The 23,044-nt window shown below is 45.4% G+C and overlaps 1 protein-coding gene across 2 annotated transcripts in view; it reads left to right on the top strand.

Moving 5' to 3' along the window:
• The window catches only part of LOC126484082 (cytochrome P450 6k1-like), a 270,241-nt gene that overhangs the window by 207,278 nt on the left and 39,919 nt on the right, over positions 1–23,044 (top strand). For both annotated transcript variants that reach the window (XM_050107452.1, XM_050107453.1), the window contains exons 2-3: positions 13,393–13,622; positions 19,947–20,185. In XM_050107452.1, the coding sequence (XP_049963409.1) occupies positions 13,403–13,622; positions 19,947–20,185 (459 nt within the window). In that variant the 5' untranslated portion in view covers positions 13,393–13,402. The remainder of the gene's footprint in view (positions 1–13,392; positions 13,623–19,946; positions 20,186–23,044) is intronic.

Here is a 23,044-nt window from a genome sequence, read left to right as displayed (position 1 = left end):
TACGCCTCTGTATTGGCTCTAATTTCTCGAATTTTCTCCTCGTGATCAATAAGCGAGATGTATGTGGCGGAAAGTATATGTTGTCCGGCTCCCCCTGAAATGTGCTGTCCCGAAATTTCAGTAGTAAATAATTCCGTGATGCACAACGCCTCTCTTGTAACATTTGCCAGTGGAGTTTGTTTAGCATCTCCGTAACACTCTCTCGCCAGCTAAACGATCCCGTGATGAAACGCGCCGCTCTTCGTTGGATCTTCTCTATCTCCTCTATGAGTCGTACCTGATAGGGATCCTAGATAGATGAGCAATACTCAAGAATCTGGCGAACAAGCGAATTATAAGCCACTTCTTTCGTGGATGAGTTACGTTTTCTTAAGATTCTTCCGATGGAGCTGAGTCTGTTGTCTGCTTTTCCCATTATCTGTTTTATGTGGTCATTCTACTTAAGGTCTCTCTGGATAGCTATTCCTAGATATTTTACGGCAGACGCTGTCTCTAGCTGTTAGTCATCAGCAGTGTAGCTGTACAGTAGTGGATTCCTATGTATGCGCAATATGTTACATTTATTTACGTTCGGGGTCAGCTGCCAGAGTCTACACCATTCATCAATTCTCTGCAAGTCATTCTGCAAATTCTTACTATCTTCTGGCGTTGTTACTTTGGTGTAGACAACTGCATCATCTGCGAATAGTCTTAAAAGCATCCGACGCTTTCTACTAGATCGTTATATACAGGGTGAGTCACCTAACGTTACCGCTGGATATATTTCGTAAACCACGTCAAATACTGACGAATCGATTCCACAGACCGAACGTGAGGAGAGGGGCTAGTATAATTGATTAATACAAACCATAAAAAATGCACGGAAGTATGTTTTTTAACACAAACCTACGTTTTTTTAAATACAACCCCGTTAGTTTTGCAATAACATCTGAACATATAAACAAATACGTAATCAGTGCCGTTTGTTGCATTGTAAAATGTTAATTACATCCGGAGATATCGTAACGTATAGTTGACGCTTGAGTACCACTCCTCCGCTGTTCGATCGTGTGCATCGGAGAGCACCGAATTACGTAGGGATCCAAAGGGAACGGTGATGGACCTTAGGTACAGAAGAGACTGGAACAGCACATTACGTCCACATGCTAACGCCTCATAAGAGCAATTTTTGGAACATCAAACTGTTTACTGGCCTTCCCCCAACTTACCTGTTTTTGAACTCCATCAACAGCTTCAGTCATTTTAGACGGACTCCGGATTCTTTGATTAACTCTCTCTATCATCCTCTTGGATTCAGAAAGAGAATTCCAAGAGAATAAGAGTATGTACTAACACAGGTAGACTTAAAACATAAAAAAGTAAGGGGTCCAGTTTAAGTAACTTCTGGGGGCCTTATTTACGTGATTGAAGTGTACGTTTTGGAACAGAATAAATTTTGAATCGAACTTCTAAATCAAACGGCTTAATCATAACTATTAAACTTACTGTTCAACAACAAACTCCTGTTGATAGGTTTACCTGCTAATATCTAGAAGAAATTACGAAAAACGTGCACAATATAAAACTTTTTCCATGTATATAACATATAATGGCGACTTGATAAATAAGAAGTGAAGTTGATGACTTGTGCACCTCGCTACAGAGTTGTTGAAGCCTAAACTGTTCTTCACACTTGGTTCCACTACATTTGAGGAGAACGTCGAACGAAGAGACCAGGGGGACTGCTTTAGGGTGGAGAGTCCAGTTTAGGGCACTTTCCTCTATTCCCCGCTGTCTTCGCATTAAAATCATCTATGACTAATTTTGTATCGTACGAGGAGAACTCATCCCACAGTTGATCTAGTTCTTCATAAAAACCGTCTTTAACAATCTCTTCAGTGTCCTCAGTTGGTGCGTGTACATTAATTACTACTAGTCTATTCCACCTGCCGGACGACACTGTAACTGATGGTCGGTCACTAATGAACCTTATATCTCTGATTGCGTGAAGCACTTTTCTCTGTACTACGAAACCTGTTCCGAAACTGTGAGCTTCCGCACATCCATAGAAAAGCGTATAGTTCCCCCTCTTTATGCTACCTCCCACTGCCACCGAGTTTCTTGAATAGCTGTAATGTCTACATCGTATCTATCTAATTCGTCTAATAATGTCTGGAACGTTCCTGGCCTGTTCAAACTTTTAACGTTCCATGTTCCCAACCTGAAAGTTCCTTTCGGCCTGTATCTCTTCGAAGTAGGTTCCGCCCGGAGATCCGAATGGAAACCTAGTTTACCTCCGGAATATTTTACTTCAAAGGGATCCATGCCCATTAATGTTGCTGATTCTTGATGAATAGATTTGATAGTAAGAGAAGAAGAAACAGGGGTGGTTCATCACGCCATTGCCTGCTCCCCACCGGCTGTCCGCGACTACTCATTTTTTGTATTCGCAGCTACCCTTCATATCTGAAGGCCGTATCCCTTATCTGCAACCTGGGGACGCGCTGTGCTGTGGTGGTAGGGGCCCACGAGACAACAGAAATAACTGGTTCATACTTAGAGAAATTATATGATGTAACTTCCATTACGGAAGGGGTTTGGCGCGTAAGAAAGGGTGGAAGCGGCGGTCAATCTAGACGGCAAGAGAGTGAGCACGTTAGGCAGTCAGTGGCCAACAGTTGCTTAGTTAACACTGCAGATGCCAAGTGAGGCGTTCTGAAACCAAATCTATGATGGAATAGCCTCGGATGTGGTTCCGGCTGTAAAATGGTGCTCCTGTATTTGGAATTGCTCTAAAAATGATTAACTCGCCAACAAGAAGAAATGAAATAGAGCATTAAACCGCCAGAGAAGAGACCAGATAGCCGCCACGTGCTTGCCACCGCTATTGTGCCATTCCTTCAACTACTTTGGAAAACAGATATGTATACCAGTATGAACCAGTCTGCTTGTGTGTGTTTTTGTAATAATAATTCAAGTGTTGCAAAATTTGTGTTTGACCTTTGAAGTTGTCCTTTTCGTGGTACCAAGCAGGGTTCTATCCTGAAAGTGCTAAAGACCGAATATCCTGTTTGAGAAGAATAATTTGTCTTAATTTAAATGTGTCTAAGTTTCAGTGCTAAAGAGCATAAATGTTGCTATAGTGCGCGTCATTTACGATGGCGGCCGAGTTTAGGTTCGTTCTGTGCATCTGACGTCACAAAACACAGTCAGCCAATGAACAGAGAACGACGTTGCCAGAGTTCGACTGCGGTGCAGAGCACGGACGAGTGTCTTCAGTTTTAGAAACGTTCAGTCATAAGTAAAGTAATTGAACAAAAATCAATGTCTTGATAGCAGACTTTCTTTTATAGAAAGTTTGGAAAAAGAATTCTTTATACCAATTGCTTCACATTCTATTAATTAATTAAACCAAACAAGCAATGAGCCTCCTAATTCAGGCGATAGCATGAAAATGTGTTTGTATCATTCTCACGACCCGCTTCTTCGCAATAAAGAACAGTGGTAATTGTTTATTTCCAATTGTACTTCGACGAAACGTCAGCAATTCATAGTTCTACCAACAGTGTTTGTCGGTACTTTGGATGTCCTCCAGGAGTATTGTTAAATGCCGAGCTGCGTTGGCATAATGGTTAAGATGTTTGGCTGCTAACTGCAAGGCTCAAGGTTCAAAAATGGTTCAAATGGCTCTGAGCACTATGGGACTTAACATCTGTGGTCATCAGTCCCCTAGAACTTAGAACTACTTAAACCTAACGAACCTAAGGACATCACACACATCCATGCCTGAGGCAGGTTCAAATGGTTCAAATGGCTCTGAGCACTATGGGACTCAACTTCTGAGGTCATTAGTCCCCTAGAACTTAGAACTAGTTAAACCTAACTAACCTAAGGACATCACAAACATCCATGCCCGAGGCAGGATTCGAACCTGCGACCGTAGCAGTCTTGCGGTTCCAGACTGCAGCGCCTTTAACCGCACGGCCACTTCGGCCAGCCCCGAGGCAGGATTCAAACCTGCGACTGTAGCAGTCGCGCGGTTCCGGACTGAGCACCTAGAACCGCTAGACCACCGCGGCCGGCAGTTAATTTGAATTTGGATTTTTTGCTCGAGAATCTGAAACATTACCATTGTGGAATGAATATGAAATGTGTTGTTTCAGTGTCATATTATTGGTTCAAATGGCTCTGAGCACTATGGGACTTAACATCTATGGTCATCAGTCCCCTAGAACGTAGAACTACTTAAACCTAACTAACCTAAGGACATCACACAACACCCAGCCATCGCGAGGCAGAGAAAATCCCTGACCCCGCCGGGAATCGAACCCGGGAACCCGGGCTCATATTATTGCATTTGTAATGTGTATATGTGTGTTAGTCAAAATTGAACTCCTGTCAGGTGCCACTTAGTTTCGTGTTGTCTTTGGGAACAATTCTTGTGCTAAATTAGTTAAAGGTTGAAGTGTTGATTGTAGTTAACAGGAGTAAAGACTATTCTACATTTCTGTGATTGCTAACCTATGCTGTTGGTATCTACTGCTGCTCATGGTGTAGTTCGTCTAGTTGTTGTAGGTGTTCATTCCAGTTTACTAAGAAAGAATTTATTAAAGTTACTTTTGCTAGAGTGTACACAAATCCGTTGAGAATAATGTTTGCACATTATTATGCCTAACTAGGCTGGCGACCGTTTCTCTCTTTTTTTTTTTTTTTTTTTTTTCATTTACGTAAATTTTCTCTACTTTCATTATTTTCTAAATTATAGTCTTACTGCTTTCTACTAATTACCACAATACGAAGTTAATGTTCGATTGCCTCTATCCGTTAGGTTCAAGCACGGTCAAACTTTTCAAAATTCCTCCCAGACGGTAACGCTTACTGCATTTTAATGTCATATTTGGCATTATACATAGCGGCGGTAGCGATATACTTGGCTTTCCTGTGACAGGACTAGAAGTTGTGTTATTAGGAAACAGGTAGCAGCGCAAAGCCAGTAGCGTTATAAACTCTCTTCTGAGTGTAAACACTTCCGCTGGCCACCAAACTCCCCAGACGTGAACATTATTGAGCATATCTGTAATACCTTGCAACGTGCTTTTCAGAAGAGATCTCCATCCCCTCGTACTCTTACGTATTTATGAACAGCCCTGCAGGATTCATGGTGTCAATTCCCACCAGCTATACTTCAGACATTAGTCGAGTCCATGCCACGTCATGTTTTGGGACTTCTGCGTGCTCGTGGGGGCCCTACACGATATTAGGCAGGTGTACCAGTTTCCTTGCCTCTTAAGTGTACGTTGTTCACGAATTCCGAGAATCCTCATCCAGAACTCTTTGGCGAGTGAATACAACTTTATCCAACTCTTTCATATCACTGTTGACGTTTGTATGTAAGTGAACTATCAAAATGATGGTAAATCAACAATCTTCGGCAAGTTCGCCAGCGGAATGTGAAGTTTAAAATGTTGAATATGTTGCAGATATCAGTGAAAACATGAGTGAAGAAAGTGAACAGGAACTATACACGATTTCTCGAATTTATTCCGAGACAAATGCTTTGACCTACCAGCTCTCAGTGCATCGATTTCTTAAAGATCTCATTGAATCGGCAATGAATTTTATCAATAGGTTCGGATTATGCACCGGGAAACGACTTTTGGTAGATGTCGAAAAGGTTCTCCATGAAAATGAAACCAGTACTATACCAGATTTTGTCGAAAGTACCAATATCGCCGGCGATTCCAGTGCGTTAACGTCATTAGCTGCGAATTCAGGAAGAGAAGATGATGATTCAGCGTACGAACCAGAATCAAAGAGATGCAAGTCGTGAGAGCAAGTACCATCCTATGTAAAAATATCTGCTGTTAAATTGGTGAAACGACATCCAAATAGGGTAGCAGTTTGAAAACACTGCAGACCAAGGGGGCGACCTCAAGAGTTGAAGAGGTGAGAGGCAGCCATCCAAAACTTAGGATCCGAAACCGATAAATTAACTGCCATCGATAAATGGACGTTTGAAGGATTGAATGAAGTCAGAGAACGTGCAGAGCACGTAATAACAACAACTGTTTAGCAATGGGCGATAGCAGCAAGTATATAGTGTAAATCACAGAAGAGTGATTTTCATTTGACGGCATCATCATCATCGGCAAAGAGGTTGTAATGGTACTTGAATTACGTAACTATTACGGCACCTCGCTTAAACCTCTCGATACCAGCAATATTCTACTGTGTTTCTGTAAAATGGTTAACATATTTCTGTGACAACATTCACATTTGATTTCATTAATGTAGAGGTACTTTGATACATCGATATGTTTATATTGCAGTGATATTATTCTTATGTGTATTGTTTCTTTTGTCACTATGATCTTTGACGTACTTGTAACTCTGATTTTTTGGCGCGTAAGCGGTTATTAGAGAGTCAAGTCTTGGTTGTCATGTTGAAAAGACGCAAACTGTAGTCAGTTTATGAAATGTGAACTTTAACAGTGAGGAAGATATTTTCAAGTGCGTTTTATATTTTGAAGTGATATTGCAACAAAAGTAATAAAAAAGAAGTGTAACTTAAATTCGGAGTGCTGATTACTTTTTTACGTCACCATTGTCTTAACTTGCAAAAGTTTAATCTTCAAGAATGGTTTATGAAACACATCTATAAAACTTTTGAATATCGCATAATAACACCTAGGCCTCTTTGCATCCGAGCATGGAATCATCACTACCTAGATTTTCGACGATTGAGCCATGAGTTCACAACAAGACCAGCGTGGGAAACATGAAAAGATGAGTGCCTAGTTTATCCATTATTTCAAGAAATGACATTATTTAACTGCGCTCTAATGACACCTGCCACATAATATAACTTTGTTGTTGCCCGAACATGCAATATTTAGCAGCGTGAGCAACACTACAATCATAATTAATTTTTGACCTTTGTTGTGGTAGGGTTGTTAGAAGGTTCAAAGCGAGATAGAGAATAAGCCAACGCCACGTCACCAAATACCTTTCCAAGGCATAAGTGACATCGACTGAAAAACCACTTGAAGCTGCGGAGCTGTTTCAACGGCAGACCAAAGCCTTGACCGCAACCTATGACCGAGATTTTGTCACAACACAGACCGAGCAGGATGCCAATATCGTGTCGATATGAAACGTATGTTGACGCATCGAGGCGAGAAGAAAACGTTTGTTGCAATTGGTAGTGTGCATAGCGTTAAACTCCGGTACACTGCGCAGTATTCCATCACTGCATCCGGAAGACTGCTGCCCTCAGCGTTCTTGTGTTTGCAAGAACCCAATGGAAAATTCGGACCATGGGTCTGTCATGAAGCTGAAGCTCTTCAGAGGGAATTTGGTAACGTTTTCGTCACGTCCTCATAATCAGGAAAGTTGACCTTCCAACTGCATCAACTACACTCCTGGAAATTGAAATAAGAACACCGTGAATTCATTGTCCCAGGAAGGGGAAACTTTATTGACACATTCCTGGGGTCAGATACATCACATGATCACACTGACAGAACCACAGGCACATAGACACAGGCAACAGAGCATGCACAATGTCGGCACTAGTACAGTGCATATCCACCTTTCGCAGCAATGCAGGCTGCTATTCTCCCATGGAGACGATCGTAGAGATGCTGGATGTAGTCCTGTGGAACGGCTTGCCATGCCATTTCCACCTGGCGCCTCAGTTGGACCAGCGTTCGTGCTGGACGTGCAGACCGCGTGAGACGACGCTTTATCCAGTCCCAAACATGCTCAATGAGGGACAGATCCGGAGATCTTGCTGGCCAGGGTAGTTGACTTACACCTTCTAGAGCACGTTGGGTGGCACAGGATACATGCGGACGTGCATTGTCCTGTTGGAACAGCAAGTTCCCTTGCCGGTCTAGGAATGGTAGAACGATGGGTTCGATGACGGTTTGGATGTACCGTGCACTATTCAGTGTCCCCTCGACGATCACCAGTGGTGTACGGCCAGTGTAGGAGATCGCTCCCCACACCATGATGCTGGGTGTTGGCCCTGTGTGCCTCGGTCGTATGCAGTCCTGATTGTGGCGCTCACCTGCACGGCGCCAAACACGCATACGACCATCATTGGCACCAAGGCAGAAGCGACTCTCATCGCTGAAGACGACACGTCTCCATTCGTCCCTCCATTCACGCCTGTCGCGACACCACTGGAGGCGGGCTGCACGATGTTGGGGCGTGAGCGGAAGACGGCCTAACGGTGTGCGGGACCGTAGCCCAGCTTCATGGAGACGGTTGCGAATGGTCCTCGCCGATACCCCAGGAGCAACAGTGTCCCTAATTTCCTGTGAAGTGGCGGTGCGGTCCCCTACGGCACTGCGTAGGATCCTACGGTCTTGGCGTGCATCCGTGCGTCGCTGCGGTCCGGTCCCAGGTCGACGGGCACGTGCACCTTCCGCCGACCACTGGCGACAACATCGATGTACTGTGGAGACCTCACGCCCCACGTGTTGAGCAATTCGGCGGTAAGTCCACCCGGCCTCCCGCATGCCCACTATACGCCCTCGCTCAAAGTCCGTCAACTGCACATACGGTTCACGTCCACGCTGTCGCGGCATGCTACCAGTGTTAAAGACTGCGATGGAGCTCCGTATGCCACGGCAAACTGGCTGACACTGACGGCGGCGGTGCACAAATGCTGCGCAGCTAGCGCCATTCGACGGCCAACACCGCGCTTCCTGATGTGTCCGCTGTGCCGTGCGTGTGATCATTGCTTGTACAGCCCTCTCGCAGTGTCTGGAGCAAGTATGGTGGGTCTGACACACCGGTGTCAATGTGTTCTTTTTTCCATTTCCAGGAGTGTATATTTGGATCATGTCGTGAAAGTTTATGTGCAACAAAGTAAATTTTGCCTGATACTCGATTCAAGGGGTGGCCAAACCGACATGAAGCGCTGTTGTAGGACTTTCATACTGATGACGCATCTTGAAAGTGATACCACCGATATGTATTTCTCTTTGTCGCCTGTGTGACGTTTACTTCTGCTTACAGGTAAAGAATTTCTTCGAACGTCTTCAAAATCACACGACATCGCAGCAAAACAGAGAACTACAACGTAAGGCAGATGCTTGCAAAATTCACGAGTTGGTCCATAACCAGTTGTCCCGCCTGTCTTTCATGATATGCTTTTATACGCTTGGTACGCAAGCAGACTGACATGTGATAGATCATAGACCTGCTGTTAGGAACTTGAAGGAGGTACGTATTCCACGAGCAATGTTCCGGAAACAGTCAGTGCTGTGAGATTTCGTTAGAGTGTTGCGTATGGTGCGGGGGGAGGGAGTAGGGAAATTATACTTTAACGTAACGTCGGCAACGCGGTCAGTAGAGACGGAGCAGAAGCTCGGGTTATGGAAGGATGAGGAAGAAAACGTCCATGCGCTGTTCAAAGGAACCATCCCGCCATTTGGCTGGGGCGATTTAGGGAAATCACCAGGAACCTAAATCTGAATGGCCGGACGGGGATTTGAACCGTCGTCTTCCCTAATGCAGGCCCAGCGTGCTGACCACTGCGACACCTCGCTCGGTCGCATGATGCGAGAAATACTTGTGTTTTCCTGTTTCTACGATAATTTTCACCGTGAACGCTCAAGAACAGACCATCAGTTAGGATTACGGAACAACATACTTGTGGTGTATTTTTCTACTATGTATCGCGATGAATCTAATCCCAAAGAAAGCAGGTTTTGACAGGTGTGAAAATTAACGAACTATCAGTTTAATAAGTCACGACTGCAAAATACTGACACGAATTAATTACAGAGGAATGGAAAAACTGGTAAAGCCAACCGTGGGGAAGATCAGTTTGGAATCCGTAGAAATGTTGGAACACGTGAGGCGATACTGACCCTACGACTTATCTTAGAAGATAGATTAAGGACAGGCAGACCTACGTTTCTAGCATTTGTAGACTTGGAGAAAGCTATTGACAATGTTGACTGCAATACGTCCTTTCAAATTCTGAAGGTGGCAGGGGTCAAATACGGGGAGCGAAAAGCTACACTCCTGGAAATTGAAATAAGAACACCGTGAATTCATTGTCCCAGGAAGGGGAAACTTTATTGACACATTCCTGGGGTCAGATACATCACATGATCACACTGACAGAACCACAGGCACATAGACACAGGCAACAGAGCATGCACAATGTCGGCACTACTACAGTGTATATCCACCTTTCGCAGCAATGCAGGCTGCTGTTCTCCCATGGAGACGATCGTAGAGATGCTGGATGTAGTCCTGTGGAACGGCTTGCCATGCCATTTCCACCTGGCGCCTCAGTTGGACCAGCGTTCGTGCTGGACGTGCAGACCGCGTGAGACGACGCTTCATCCAGTCCATACATGCTCAATGGGGGACAGATCCGGAGATCTTGCTGGCCAGGGTAGTTGACTTACACCTTCTAGAGCACGTTGGGTGGCACGGGATACATGCGGACGTGCATTGTCCTGTTGGAACAGCAAGTTCCCTTGCCGGTCTAGGAATGGTAGAACGATGGGTTCGATGACGGTTTGGATGTACCGAGCACTATTCAGTGTCCCCTCGACGATCACCAGTCGTGTACGGCCAGTGTAGGAGATCGCTCCCCACACCATGATGCCGGGTGTTGGCCCTGTGTGCCTCGGTCGTATGCAGTCCTGAATGTGGCGCTCACCTGCACGGCGCCAAACACGCATACGACCATCATTGGCACCAAGGCAGAAGCGACTCTCATCGCTGAAGACGACACGTCTCCATTCGTCCCTCCATTCACCCCTGTCGCGACACCACTGGAGGCGGGCTGCACGATGTTGGGGCGTGAGCGGAAGACGGCCTAACGGTGTGCGGGACCGTAGCCCAGCTTCATGGAGACGGTTGCGAATGGTCCTCGCCGATACCCCAGGAGCAACAGTGTCCCTAATTTGCTGGGAAGTGGCGGTGCGGTCCCCTACGGCACTGCGTAGGATCCTACGGTCTTGGCGTGCATCCGTGCGTCGCTGCGGTCCGGTCCCAGGTCGACGGGCACGTGCACCTTCCGCCGACCACTGGCGACAACATCGATGTACTGTGGAGACCTCACGCCCCACGTGTTGAGCAATTCGGCGGTACGTCCACCCGGCCTCCCGCATGCCCACTATACGCCCTCACTCAAAGTCCGTCAACTGCACATACGGTCCACGTCCACGCTGTCGCGGCATGCTACCAGTGTTAAAGACTGCGATGGAGCTGCGTATGCCACGGCAAACTGGCTGACACTGACGGCGGCGGTGCACAAATGCTGCGCAGCTAGCGCCATTCGACGGCCAACACCGCGGTTCCTGGTGTGTCCGCTGTGCCGTGCGTGTGATCATTGCTTGTACAGCCCTCTCGCAGTGTCCGGAGCAAGTATGGTGGGTCTGACACACCGGTGTCAATGTGTTCTTTTTTCCATTTCCAGGAGTGTATTTACAATTTGTACAGAAACCAGATGACAGTTATAAAGAGTCGAGGGGCATGAGAGGGCAGCAGTGGTTGGGAAGGGAGTGAGGCAGGGTTGTAGCCTGTCCCAAATGTTATTCAATCTATATATTGAGTAAGCAATAAAGGAAAAAAAAGAAAAATTTGGATCAGGAATTAAAATCCGTGGAGAAGAAGTAAAAACTTTGCGGTTTGCCGATGACATTGTAATTCTGTCGAGACAGCAAAGTACCTGGAAGAGCAGCTGACCGGAATGGACAGTGTCTCGAATGGAGGATACCAGATGAACACCAACAAAAGCAAAACGAGGATAATGGAATGTAGTCAAATTAAGTCAGGTGATGCTGAGGGAATTAGATTAGGAAATGAGACACTTAAAGTAGTAAAGGAGTTTTGCTATTTGGGGAGCAAAATAACTGATGATGGTCGAAGTAGAGAGGATATAAAATGTAGACTGGCAATGACAAGAAAATCGTTTCTGAAGAGGAGAAATTTGTTAACATCGAGTATAGATTTAAGTGACAGGAAGTCTCTTCTAAAAGTATTTATTTGGAATGTAGTCATGTATGGGAATGAAACATGGACGATAAATAGTTTAGACAAGAAGAGAATAGAAGCTTTCGAAATGTGGTGCTACAGAAGAATGCTGATGATCATATAACAAATGAGGAGGTACTGAACAGAATTGGAGAGAAGACGAATTTGTGGCACAACTTGACTAGAAGAAGGGATCGGTTGGTAGGACATGTTCTGAGGCTTCAAGGGATCACCACGTTCGTATTGGAGGGCAGCGTGGAGGGTAAAAACGGTAGAGGGAGACCAAGAGATGAATACACTAAGGGAATTCAGAAGAATGTAGGGTGCAGTAGTTACTTGGAGATGAAGAAGCTTGCGCAGGACAGAGTAGCATGGAGAGCTGCATCAAACCAGGCTCTGAACTCAAGACCACAACAACAACAACAACAACAACATCGTGATGAAAATAACTGTCAATCATTATTTATAATTATGTTATTATTAATGACACTTCCAGATGTTTTATTTCAAAAAAGGCAAAGAAAAGTGTTCTAATTATCAGAATATTACAAGATACACAAAAAAAATCGAATGAAAAAACACACGATCAAGACCAGCCATTGGTAGTTTTGTGTTTTGACCGCTCCACCGCCGACCTCGCTCTGCTAGAGATGTCAAATGACGGGTACCCAAGGTACAGCATGAAAAGGTAAAAACATTAACTCGAACATTATGAACTTTGGACCAATATTGTATTAATAAAAATCTTTGTTTTTAGACCATATTTCCGTAATCATCTATAGCCTCGTTTTATTAAAAAATTGGGGAGTGTCTAACGACACGTGTCCGTTTATTTTCAATATAGAATATCCTTGTAAACTTGATCAAAACCATGTTAGACCCTCTCATTGTCAGCTCATGTTCCCCGGATGTTTCTTCAAATCATCAAACATAACTATGCAAACAGCTTAACGCCGCGCTCTATGTCAGAACGAAAGAAATATTAACGTCCGTAGACCAGTATCTCTTACTAGTATTCAAGTTTGGTGTGTGGAGAATGATGGTTTTCTTTGACAACATTGCCAAATCTTTTGATTTCAGCAACGATTACACTGCATCTCAACGGTATGAATGACTCAGGGATGCTTTCAGATACTGAATCTTCAACGAAACTGTCTGGGAATCACAGTATTCCATGTAAGTGTTGCTAAAATGTTTGATCGTCTGCAGAGGATATCTCTCACGGCATGGGAATCAGGGTGCACTGTGGAGAGAAGGTGATGGGCTGCAAGAGAGATAGTGATAAAGAGGTAGGGAGTGGGGAAGGAGTAGAGGCCAGAGAGCGCCCATGCACTGTAGCAAGTGGTAATGAGAATCATGCAGCAGTTCGTGGCATTCACGCCAGGCCGTCTGCTCGTGTTTCAGGTCCACCAGCATGGGCTTGTACGCGGAATCGTGGTTCACCGAGCTGCTGGTCGTCGTGTCGCTGGCAGTAGTGGCAGTGTACGTGTGGTTCTCCCACTCGTACAAGTACTGGCAGAAGAAGGGGGTGCCTTACCTGGAACCTCAGTTCCCCTTTGGCAATGTATACGAAAGTTTTGTGGGCAAGCGGTCCATGCCGATGGATGTCACTGACGCATACCGGAAGCTGAAAGGTAAGTCAAAATGTAAACATCTCATAACAGACAATGGATGCAAAAAAAATCACTTTTATTAAAACATTACTGAGCCGGGCGCGGCTCGTGTTCATGCCGTTTATTTATTGTCACCTTGTCTTTGCGGTACTGTGCCCTCCTCCTTATTCGATTTACTGGCGTCACTAAGTTGCTGGTTTGCTTGCCCGTTGGTGGCAGCAGCAGCGCGTATCGACAGTGCACTGTCGTACTATCTCTGGAGCGAGCGCTAGTTTTTCTGGGTCGTCGTCTGTCGGGAGTTCAGTCGGGGACGGAGCGCCAGTGAGGCGCGGACAGCCAGTACTTGCCGACCGCTGGCCACACACATGAACTGTCCGACTGAAGGAGATTGGAGCCGTAACGACCCCTCGTTGGTCGCTCGGTTGGTCGTCTCATTGGCAGACGTGTATTTGGTCTTTTGACCGTGTCTGGGCCTCGTCAGTTGGTCATCTGCATTCGGGAGGACGACGGTTCAATCCCGCGTCCGGCCATCCTGATTTAGGTTTTCCGTGATTTCCCTAAATCGCTCCAGGCAAATGCCGGGATGGTTCCTTTCAAAGGGCACGGCCGACTTTCTTCCCTGTCCTTCCCTAATCCGATGAGACCGATGACCTCGCTGTCTGGTCTCCTTCCCCAAACCAACCAACCAACCTCGCTGTCTGGTCTCCTTCCCCAAAACAAACCAAGCCAAGTTGGTCATCGTCCCGGACGTGGGTCGGTACCTTCCTTCTGCAGAGATGTCGTCGCCAATTGGCAAGAGTTACCTCTGCATGGTTGGGTCCGAGCCAGTGTGGCCGGGTCGCCGTGTCTCCGAGTTCCGAACGGACATCGAGTTGATTCGGGTTGGAGCTGCAGTCAGCTCCGAACAGCCAAGACTCGCCCGACCGTTGCCGACACTCATTACTTGAGTGGGGACGACCTTGGTTGGTCGTTCGGTCTATTGTCTCATCGGACGACGTGCATTTGGTCGCCGACCGCTTATGGAACCTCTGTGTGTGTCGGCTTGGGATTTCTCCTTGTTGTTCCACAGTGATTGGTTTTAGGATTGTTGGAGTTTTGATGCAAGTGTTTACGTGGAACTGTGTGTAGCTTCTGTGATTTCCGCTGAGCAAATGAATGCTGTCTGCGTACTGGAGTACGTGGTCGGTCGGTTGCAACAGAGGGAATTGATTAGCTTGTTGGTTGATTCGTCAGCCGTTCCTAGGTCGCGCTGCCACCCGATTATTTAGTGTTACGCTTGGCTGCCTGCCTCACCTAAACTGTTGTTAGAGTTTCCTCCCCCAGGCCGACCCTTAGAACACTTCTGAGCACCGCTGTTCTGTTGTTTGTGATTGTGATTTCTTTTGTCGCAAGCACTGTGCCACGCCTTCATCCGTGTATTAATTTTGTTTGTTCTATGTTCAGTACATGGCCTTCAGCCGAACCTTATGCGAAGTATTTTAAGATTAGGCCTTCAGCCGAGTTTATTTAAAATTCTTGTTTGCTCTGTATTTAGGCCTTCAGCAGCGTTTGTCTGTGGCTTTCAGCCGTAATGTGTAAATTCCCGTCTGTAAGGTTTGTCTTTAATTTTCTTGAATTCTTAAAATGGCCTTCAGCCGTACTGTGTAAATGCTTAACTTAAGGTTTGTCTTTAATTAATTTGAATAATTGTTTGGGCCTTCAGCCGTCAAGATATTTCAAGTTTTTTTAAGATGGTTTTCTGTTGTACTGTGTAAATGCTTGTCTTTAAAGGTTGCCTTTTATTATGTTGAAAAATTATTTGTCTTTCAGCAGAGGAATTAATTTAAATTTTCCTTAATATGGCTTTTAGCCGAAATTGGTAAATGCTTGCCTTTAAAGAATTTCCTTACTGATCTGAAATATTATTTGGGCCTTTAGCGAGAAGATATTTTAATTTTAATTAAGTAAGGCCTGCAGCTATATGTCTAAATTCTAGTGCCCTAAAAGGAATTATTTAAGGATATTTTAATTATACTTAAGTAAGGCTTGCCCGCCCGATTGGCCATGCGATCCAACGCACAGCTTTCCGGGCGCGAAGGAGCGCCTGGTCCCCGGCACGAATCCGCCCGGCGGACTTGTGTCGAAGTCCGGTGAACCGGCCAGTCTGTGGATGATTTTTAGGCGGTTTTCCATCTGCCTCGGCGAATGCGGGCTGGTTCCCCTTATTCCGCCTCAGTTACACTTTGTCGGCGATTGCTGCGCAAACAAGTTCTCCACGTACGCGTACACCACCATTACTCTGCCACGCAAACATAGGGGGTTGGTTGTTGGGGTTGTTTTGGGGAAGAAGACCAGACAGCGAGGTCATCGGTCTCATCGGATTAGGGAAGGATGGGGAAGGAAGTCGGCCGTGCCCTTTGAAAGGAACCATCCCGGCATTTGCCTGGAGCGATTTAGGGAAACCTTCCGGCTGTGAGCATTCCCTATTGTGAGGTAGACACAGATGGCGCTCTGTCAGCTATGCCACTACGCTATCTGTTGGCAGACGACCTTGAGACCATCGTCAGTACATCTATTATCCTCCAGGTGGCTTATGCCGTTATCGGACCAAATCGATGTCATCTTTCCAGGCGTAGATTTTTTTTCGGAAGTGTATTACTGAAAACCGTATCAAAATAGCTACAGTGGTTCAAATGGATTCAAGCACTATGGGACTTAACATTTGAGGTCATCAGTCCCCAAGACTTATAACTACTTAAACCGAAGTAACCTAAGGACATCACACACAGCCATGCCCGAAGCAGTATTCGAACCTGCGACCGTAGCAGCAGCGCGGTTCCGGACTGAAGCGCCAAAAACAGCTCGGTCACAGCGGCCGGCACCTACAGTGGTTCCTGACTATCCTTCGCATACAGACGAAAACATTCGGCGGTGTACTTTGTAATATGTAAAGATTCTGGTTAATGTACGCTGCTATCTGAAGTTGCGATGGCTTTTAGTTATCGAGTTACTGCTTTATTTCTTCTCCCTGAACTTTAACCCTTTCATTACCAACGGGAAATACATGTCCCACGATAGTCTTTCAAAGAACTGATAGGAATTAGTTGCTTGTTATTGCTGTGCATCAGTGTCCTACTGGTGAAGGGAAACCTACAAATTCTTATCGGGATTCTTATAGTTACAGATTGTACCTGTAGGTTGTGATGTCCTCAACTTTCATTGTTTACCCTGGTCACCGTATTGTCACATCGAAATAATTCGCACCTGCAGATATGTAACCCAGTTACCAGATTCGTGCCTTCCCGTACACATCGTGTTAACGACTTGCATCCACGAACTGACGCTTGTCACCCCACAAACGAAGCCCATATTGAGCACCCGTAGTGTGAGTTACAAATTTAGAGAGATGTTCTGTTTACGGATGGGTGTCTGTTCCCGGTATGTCTTGTACTTTTTGCGCAGTTGTCTTCAGAAAATCTGGAGGTACTTATGAAGAATCGTGGATATCCTATCCTCCACTCCCAAAACCCTTGGAAAACGAAACGGCGAGAAATATTCTTTTCAAGCTGTTACTTCTGACTAATACATTAATTTAAATAACCATACATTAATGGTTCAAAAATGGTCCAAATCGCTCTGAGCACTATGGGACTCAACATCTGAGGTCATCAGTCCCCTAGAACTTAGAACTACTTAAACCTAAGTAACCTAAGGACATCACACACATTCATGCCCGAGGCAGGATTCGAACCTACGACCGTAGTGGTCACGCGGTTCCAAACTGAAGCGCCTAGAACCGCACGGCCACACCGGCCGGCATACATTAATGTGATGGACATGAAATTACTGGTCTAAATTACTCCTTGGTCTCATTTACTGCCGGCTGCTAGAGCCGAGCGGTTCTAGGCGCTTCAGCTCGGAACTGCGCTGCTGCTGCGGTTGCAGGTTCGAATCCTACCTCGGGCATGGATGTGTGCGATGTCCTTAGGTTAGTTAGGTTTAAGTAGTCTAGGGGACTGATGACCTCAGATCTTAAGTCTCATAGTGCTTAGAGCCATTTGAACCATTTATTTTTCTCCTTTACTGCTTGCTGAATGTGAGGATTGAATAACATCCGAGATAGGCTACGCCAGCGACTTTTTCTCACTGTCTTCCCAATTACTACTTCCCTTTCATGTCCTTCGGCTCTTATACACTGAAGCGCAAAAGAAACTGGCGTAGCCACGCGTATTCAAATACAGAGATACGTGTATGTAAACAGGCAGAATGCGGTGCTACGGTCGACAACGCCTATATAAGACAATGTCTGGCGCAGTTGTTAGATGGTTACTGCTGCTACAATGGCAGGTTATCAAGATGTGAGTGAGTTTGTGTTGTGTACATAATTCCGCGTAGTCAGCGCGTACACAACTTTCCCAGTAGAGTGCGCCCCGCTAAGCACAACAGCGCAGGCGCAGCGGTCGTCCGTCTCCGCACTACAAGATGGCGCTGTCGTAGAGTCGGACCAAATTCTGCTTCCGCCGATCCGCGTATTAATATGTCACGCAGCCATTGAGATTGCTGCTAACGTAGAACCTTTTCTCCTCGTGGATCACACGCGCGCGGTGATACCTGAACGCTCGAGGTATTATAACGAGTATGCAGACATCCGATTAGTCAGTCTGCATTAGTCTGCAGTCAAGTTTCAGTCTGCGCCTAATAAGATTACCATATTCCTGTACATAGCCATGAAGATAAATGTATAGACACTTTGTCAAGTATCAGAGATATGTGAGAATAAGATTAACGTACCAAGACCAAAGGAACTTCAGATTGTCAATTGTAAACAGCATCCAGAATCAAGTTAAGTAATTTCTATGCTTTTTATTATTTTAATAAATGTGTGTGAAAATTAATCAAGTTCTGTTTGAAGTTGGTCACCGTCAATCTGCTACTCTAAGCGTGCAAGTGGCATTTCTATCGTCTGACCTAACGGCAGAAGATAAACACGCCACGATAAGACCACGAGACATATTGCTGACACTCGCCTACTTCGTTAGAGCGAAAAGGCAAATAATCTGATGGTGTGTGTACCGAAGGTCTTACAGTATGCACACCACATTTTGACATTGGTTTTATAGTCTGCGCACGAGCAATGGGACAAAGTATCTCCGAGGTAGCGATGAAATGAGGATTTCCCCGTACGACTATTTCGCGAGTGTACCGTGAATATTGGGAATCCGATAAAACATCAAATCTCCGACATCGCTACGGTCGAAAAAAAGTCCTGAATGAACGGGACTAAAGACGACTGAAAAGAATCGTTCAACGTGAAAGAAGTGTAATCCTTCCACAAATTGCTGCAGATTTCAGTGCTGGGCCATCAATAAGCTTCAGCGTGCGAACCATTCTACGAAACATCATCGATATGGGCTTTCGCAGCCGAAGGCCCACTCATGTAACTGTGATGACTGCACGGTAGAAAGCTTTACGCCTCGCCTGGGCCCATCAACACCGACATTGGACTGCTGATGACTGGAAACATGTTGCGTAGTCGGACGAGTCTCGTTTCAAATTGTATCTAGTGCGTAGACGTGGACGGGCATGGAGACAATCTGATGAATCCATGCACCCTGCCTGTCAGCAGGGGACTGTTCAAGCTGGTCGAGGCTCTGTAGTGGTGTGCGGCGTGTGCTGTTGGAGTGATATGGGACCCCTAATTCGTCTAGATACGACTCTGACATGTGACACGCACGTAAGCATCCTGTCTGATCATCTGCATGCATTCATGTCCATTGTGCACTCCGACGGACTTGGGAAATTCCAGCAGGACAATGCAACACCCCATACATCGAGAATTGCTACAGAATGGCCCCAGGAACACTCTTCTGCGTTTAAACACTTCCGCTGTGCACCATACTTCCCGGACATGAAAATTATTCAGCATATCTTGGATGCCTTGCGTGTTCAGAAGGGATCTCCTACCCCCTCCCCCCTCCTCCCCCGCCACCCTCGTACTCTTAGGGATTTATGGCCAGCCATGCAGGATTCATGGTGTCAGTTCCCTCCAGCACTACCTCAGGCATTAGTCGAGTCCATGCCACATCATTTTGTGGCGCTTCTGCGTGCTCGCGGGGGCCCATACACGATATTAGGCAGGTGTGCCAGTTTCTTTGGCTCTTCAGCGTAGCAGTGGCCTGGTTTCTGTGCAAGCTGTGTACAACCTTTCGCTTCCTGTATTTTATACTCAACACCGTCAATGTTTAAAAGAGCGAATTTCAGTTTCAATAATTGGTACTTTATTAAACTCCGCTGGTATTAAATTTTGAATGGATCACGCAATAAATATGAGAGAGGTACTTCTAAAAATGAGTTCATTTGTTCTAGGGAATCGTTTCGGCGGAATGTACTTCTTCAACCGGCCGAATCTGGTGATAGTGGATCCCGATCTGATCCGCACCATCCTGGTTAAGGACTTCTGGAAGTTCCAGGATAGAGGTATACAGGTGGACGAGTCGGAGCCTCTGTCGAGGCACCTTTTCTTCCTCGGTGGCAACAAGTGGCGGAGGCTGCGCGTTAAGCTGACACCGACCTTCACGTCTGGGAAGATGAGGATGATGTTCCAGGTGAGCTGACCGACTTACTCACCGCAAAAGCACATCCAAAGCACTGTCCACTCTGCCTCAGGGATAACAGCTCACTTTTACACAGCAGACAGAAGTTAATTGAAATTTGGTCACAGTATGCAATTTTTATTAATGATAGTTCCAATGAATTTCTGCCTGTTGTCCGAAACACGTGTATTAACGCTTATACAAGGGTCACTCCAAAAGAAATGCACACTATTTTTGTAAAAATACTGTTTTCATTCTGCATGTGTGAAAGTTTTACAGGATGAACATACATCCTTCCCGCTTGTTTTCAAACTTAGTTCAACCTGTTCCCGTGAGTGGCGCCGTCACAGCATGTCTTCAAGATGGCTGCTAGATTTGACGTTCGTCAGAAGCAACGTGTTGTCATAGAATTCCTGTGCTGTGAAAACGAGACAGCGGGAAACATCCACAAGAGGTTTAAAAAGGTATATGGAGATGCTGCTGTCGATCGCAGTACAGTTAGTCGGTGGGCAAGCAGGTTACGTGATGAAAGCGGGCACGGCTATATTGAGGATTGTCCTCGCAGCGGCAGGCCTCGTACTGCACACACTCCAGACAATGTGTAGAGAGTTAACGAATTGGTGACTGCTGACAGACGCATCAAAGTGAACGAATTGTCACGCTACGTTGGGATAGGGGAAGGAAGTGTTTGTAGAATACTGAAAGTGTTGGCGTTAAAAAAAGGTTTGTGCCAGATGGGTTCCCAGGATGTTGACAGTGGCTCACAAAGAAACAAGAAAAACGGTATGCAGAGAACTTTTGGAACAGTACGAGAAAGGTGGAGACTGAAGAATTGTGAGAGGTGATGAAACAAGGCTCCATAATTTTTCACCAGAGACGAAGAGGCAATCAATGGAGTGGAATCATGCAAATTCACCCAAGGAAAAAAATTCAAAACCACACCTTCTGCTGGAAAAGTTATGGCTCTCGCTTGTGGACATCATGCTAAGTGGGACCACCATAAATTCTTATGCATATGTGACGACACTGAAGAAACTTCAAGCTCGATAGAGTCGTGTTCGACCACATCGGCAAAAGCAGGATGTTTTGCTGTTGCACGACAATGCTCGGCCTCATGTCAGTCAAAAAACCATGGAAGCGACCACAGAACTCGGATGGACAACACTGAAACACCCGCCTTACAGTCATGACCTGGCTCCATGTGACTATCACCTCTTTGGGAAACTGAAAGACTCTCTTCGTGGATCAAGGTTTGAAGATGATGACTCCGCTGTGCACGCTGCCAAACAGTGGCTCCAACAGGTTGGTCCAGAATTTTTCCGTGCGGGTATACAGGCGCTGGTTCCAAGATGGCGTAAGGCAGTTGAGAGGGATGCAAATTGTGTGGAGAAATGAAAATATTGTTCCTAAAGGATGTATCTACACACTGTAAACCTTTCAAACATGTAGAATAAAAGATGGATTTAAAAAAAATAGTGTGCATTTCTTTTGGAGTGACGCTCGTATTAGCTCAAAAACATACCAGACTTCTAAGATAACTGTAAAGAATTTATGACGAATAGGTCTTGCGAGCGCGACGTTTATGTAAATGACTTTGGACAGAATGATGGCTAAGCTGTGAGCAGCAGTTGATGAAGCTTCGCCTTTAGTTATGCCGCCGTAAGGTGAAATATTAGCTTTAGGGCGATTTGTCGTTGTGGTCTTGAGTTCTAAACCTGGTTTGTTGCAACTCTCCATACTGGTCTACCCCGAGCAAATGTCTTCATCTCGCCAAACTTGTCACGCCCTACATCAGTTTGCACCTGCTTTTTGTATTCAAGCTTCGGTACCTCTGCACTTTCTTTCAGGGTGTGTCCTTTTAAACTATATCTTCTTTTATTCAATTTGTGCCACAAATTAATTTTTCACCAGTTCGATTCAATACCTTTTGGCCAAAAATGGCTCTGAGCACTATGGGACTCAACTGCTGAGGTCATTAGTCCCCTAGAACTTAGAACTAGTTAAACCTAACTAACCTAAGGACATCACAAACATCCATGCCCGAGGCAGGATTCGAACCTGCGACCGTAGCGGTCTTGCGGTTCCAGACTGCAGCGCCTTTAACCGCACGGCCACTTCGGCCGGCCAATACCTTTTCTTTAATTATTCGATCCCCCAATCTAATTTTCAGTCTTCTTCTCTAGCACCACATTTCAAAAACTTTTGCTGTCAGAAGCACTTATCATTCACGTTTCACTTCGGAACACCGCTACAATCCAGACAAATACCTTCAGAAACGAGTGCCTAACACTTAAATTTTTATTCGGTATTAACAAATTTCTATTTTTGAGAAACGCTTTTCTTGCTATTGCCACTCTGCGTTTTACATCTTCTCTATTTCGGCCATTATCAGTTATTTTACTTCCCAAACAGCAAAATCTTTTTATGAAAGATTTTGAAGATATCGCACTCAGGACTTCGTCTCTTCAACCTACATGTTTTTGGAGATACGTGCATCATATTTTCATTGTTTGGCCACATGGAATCGAAGCTCTTAATCGGTTTTTAGGTCATTTTAACTGTCTTCATCCAAGCATCAAATTTTCGATGCCAATTGAAAAAAGATGGCAAATTACCTTCTTTGGATGTTATGGTACATAAAAAAGAAAATGGTACCTTGGGACATGGCGTATACTATAAACCCTCACATACGGACCACTATCTTCATTCTGCGAGCTGTCATCCACCACATCAGCGCATGGGAGTTCTACATACAATGGTCAGGAGAGCTGAAGCCATTTCTGATTCCGAAAATTTGACGCAGAAACTGGATCATCTTAAGGCTGTCTTCAAGCTCAACGGATATACCGATCATCAATTTAATCATGCTTT

This window comes from Schistocerca serialis, chromosome 6 (assembly GCF_023864345.2).
Source record: "Schistocerca serialis cubense isolate TAMUIC-IGC-003099 chromosome 6, iqSchSeri2.2, whole genome shotgun sequence".
Taxonomy (NCBI): Eukaryota; Metazoa; Arthropoda; class Insecta; order Orthoptera; family Acrididae; genus Schistocerca; species Schistocerca serialis.
The sequence above is the reverse complement of the archived record's forward strand: the minus strand, read 5'-3'. Positions and strand labels throughout refer to the sequence as shown.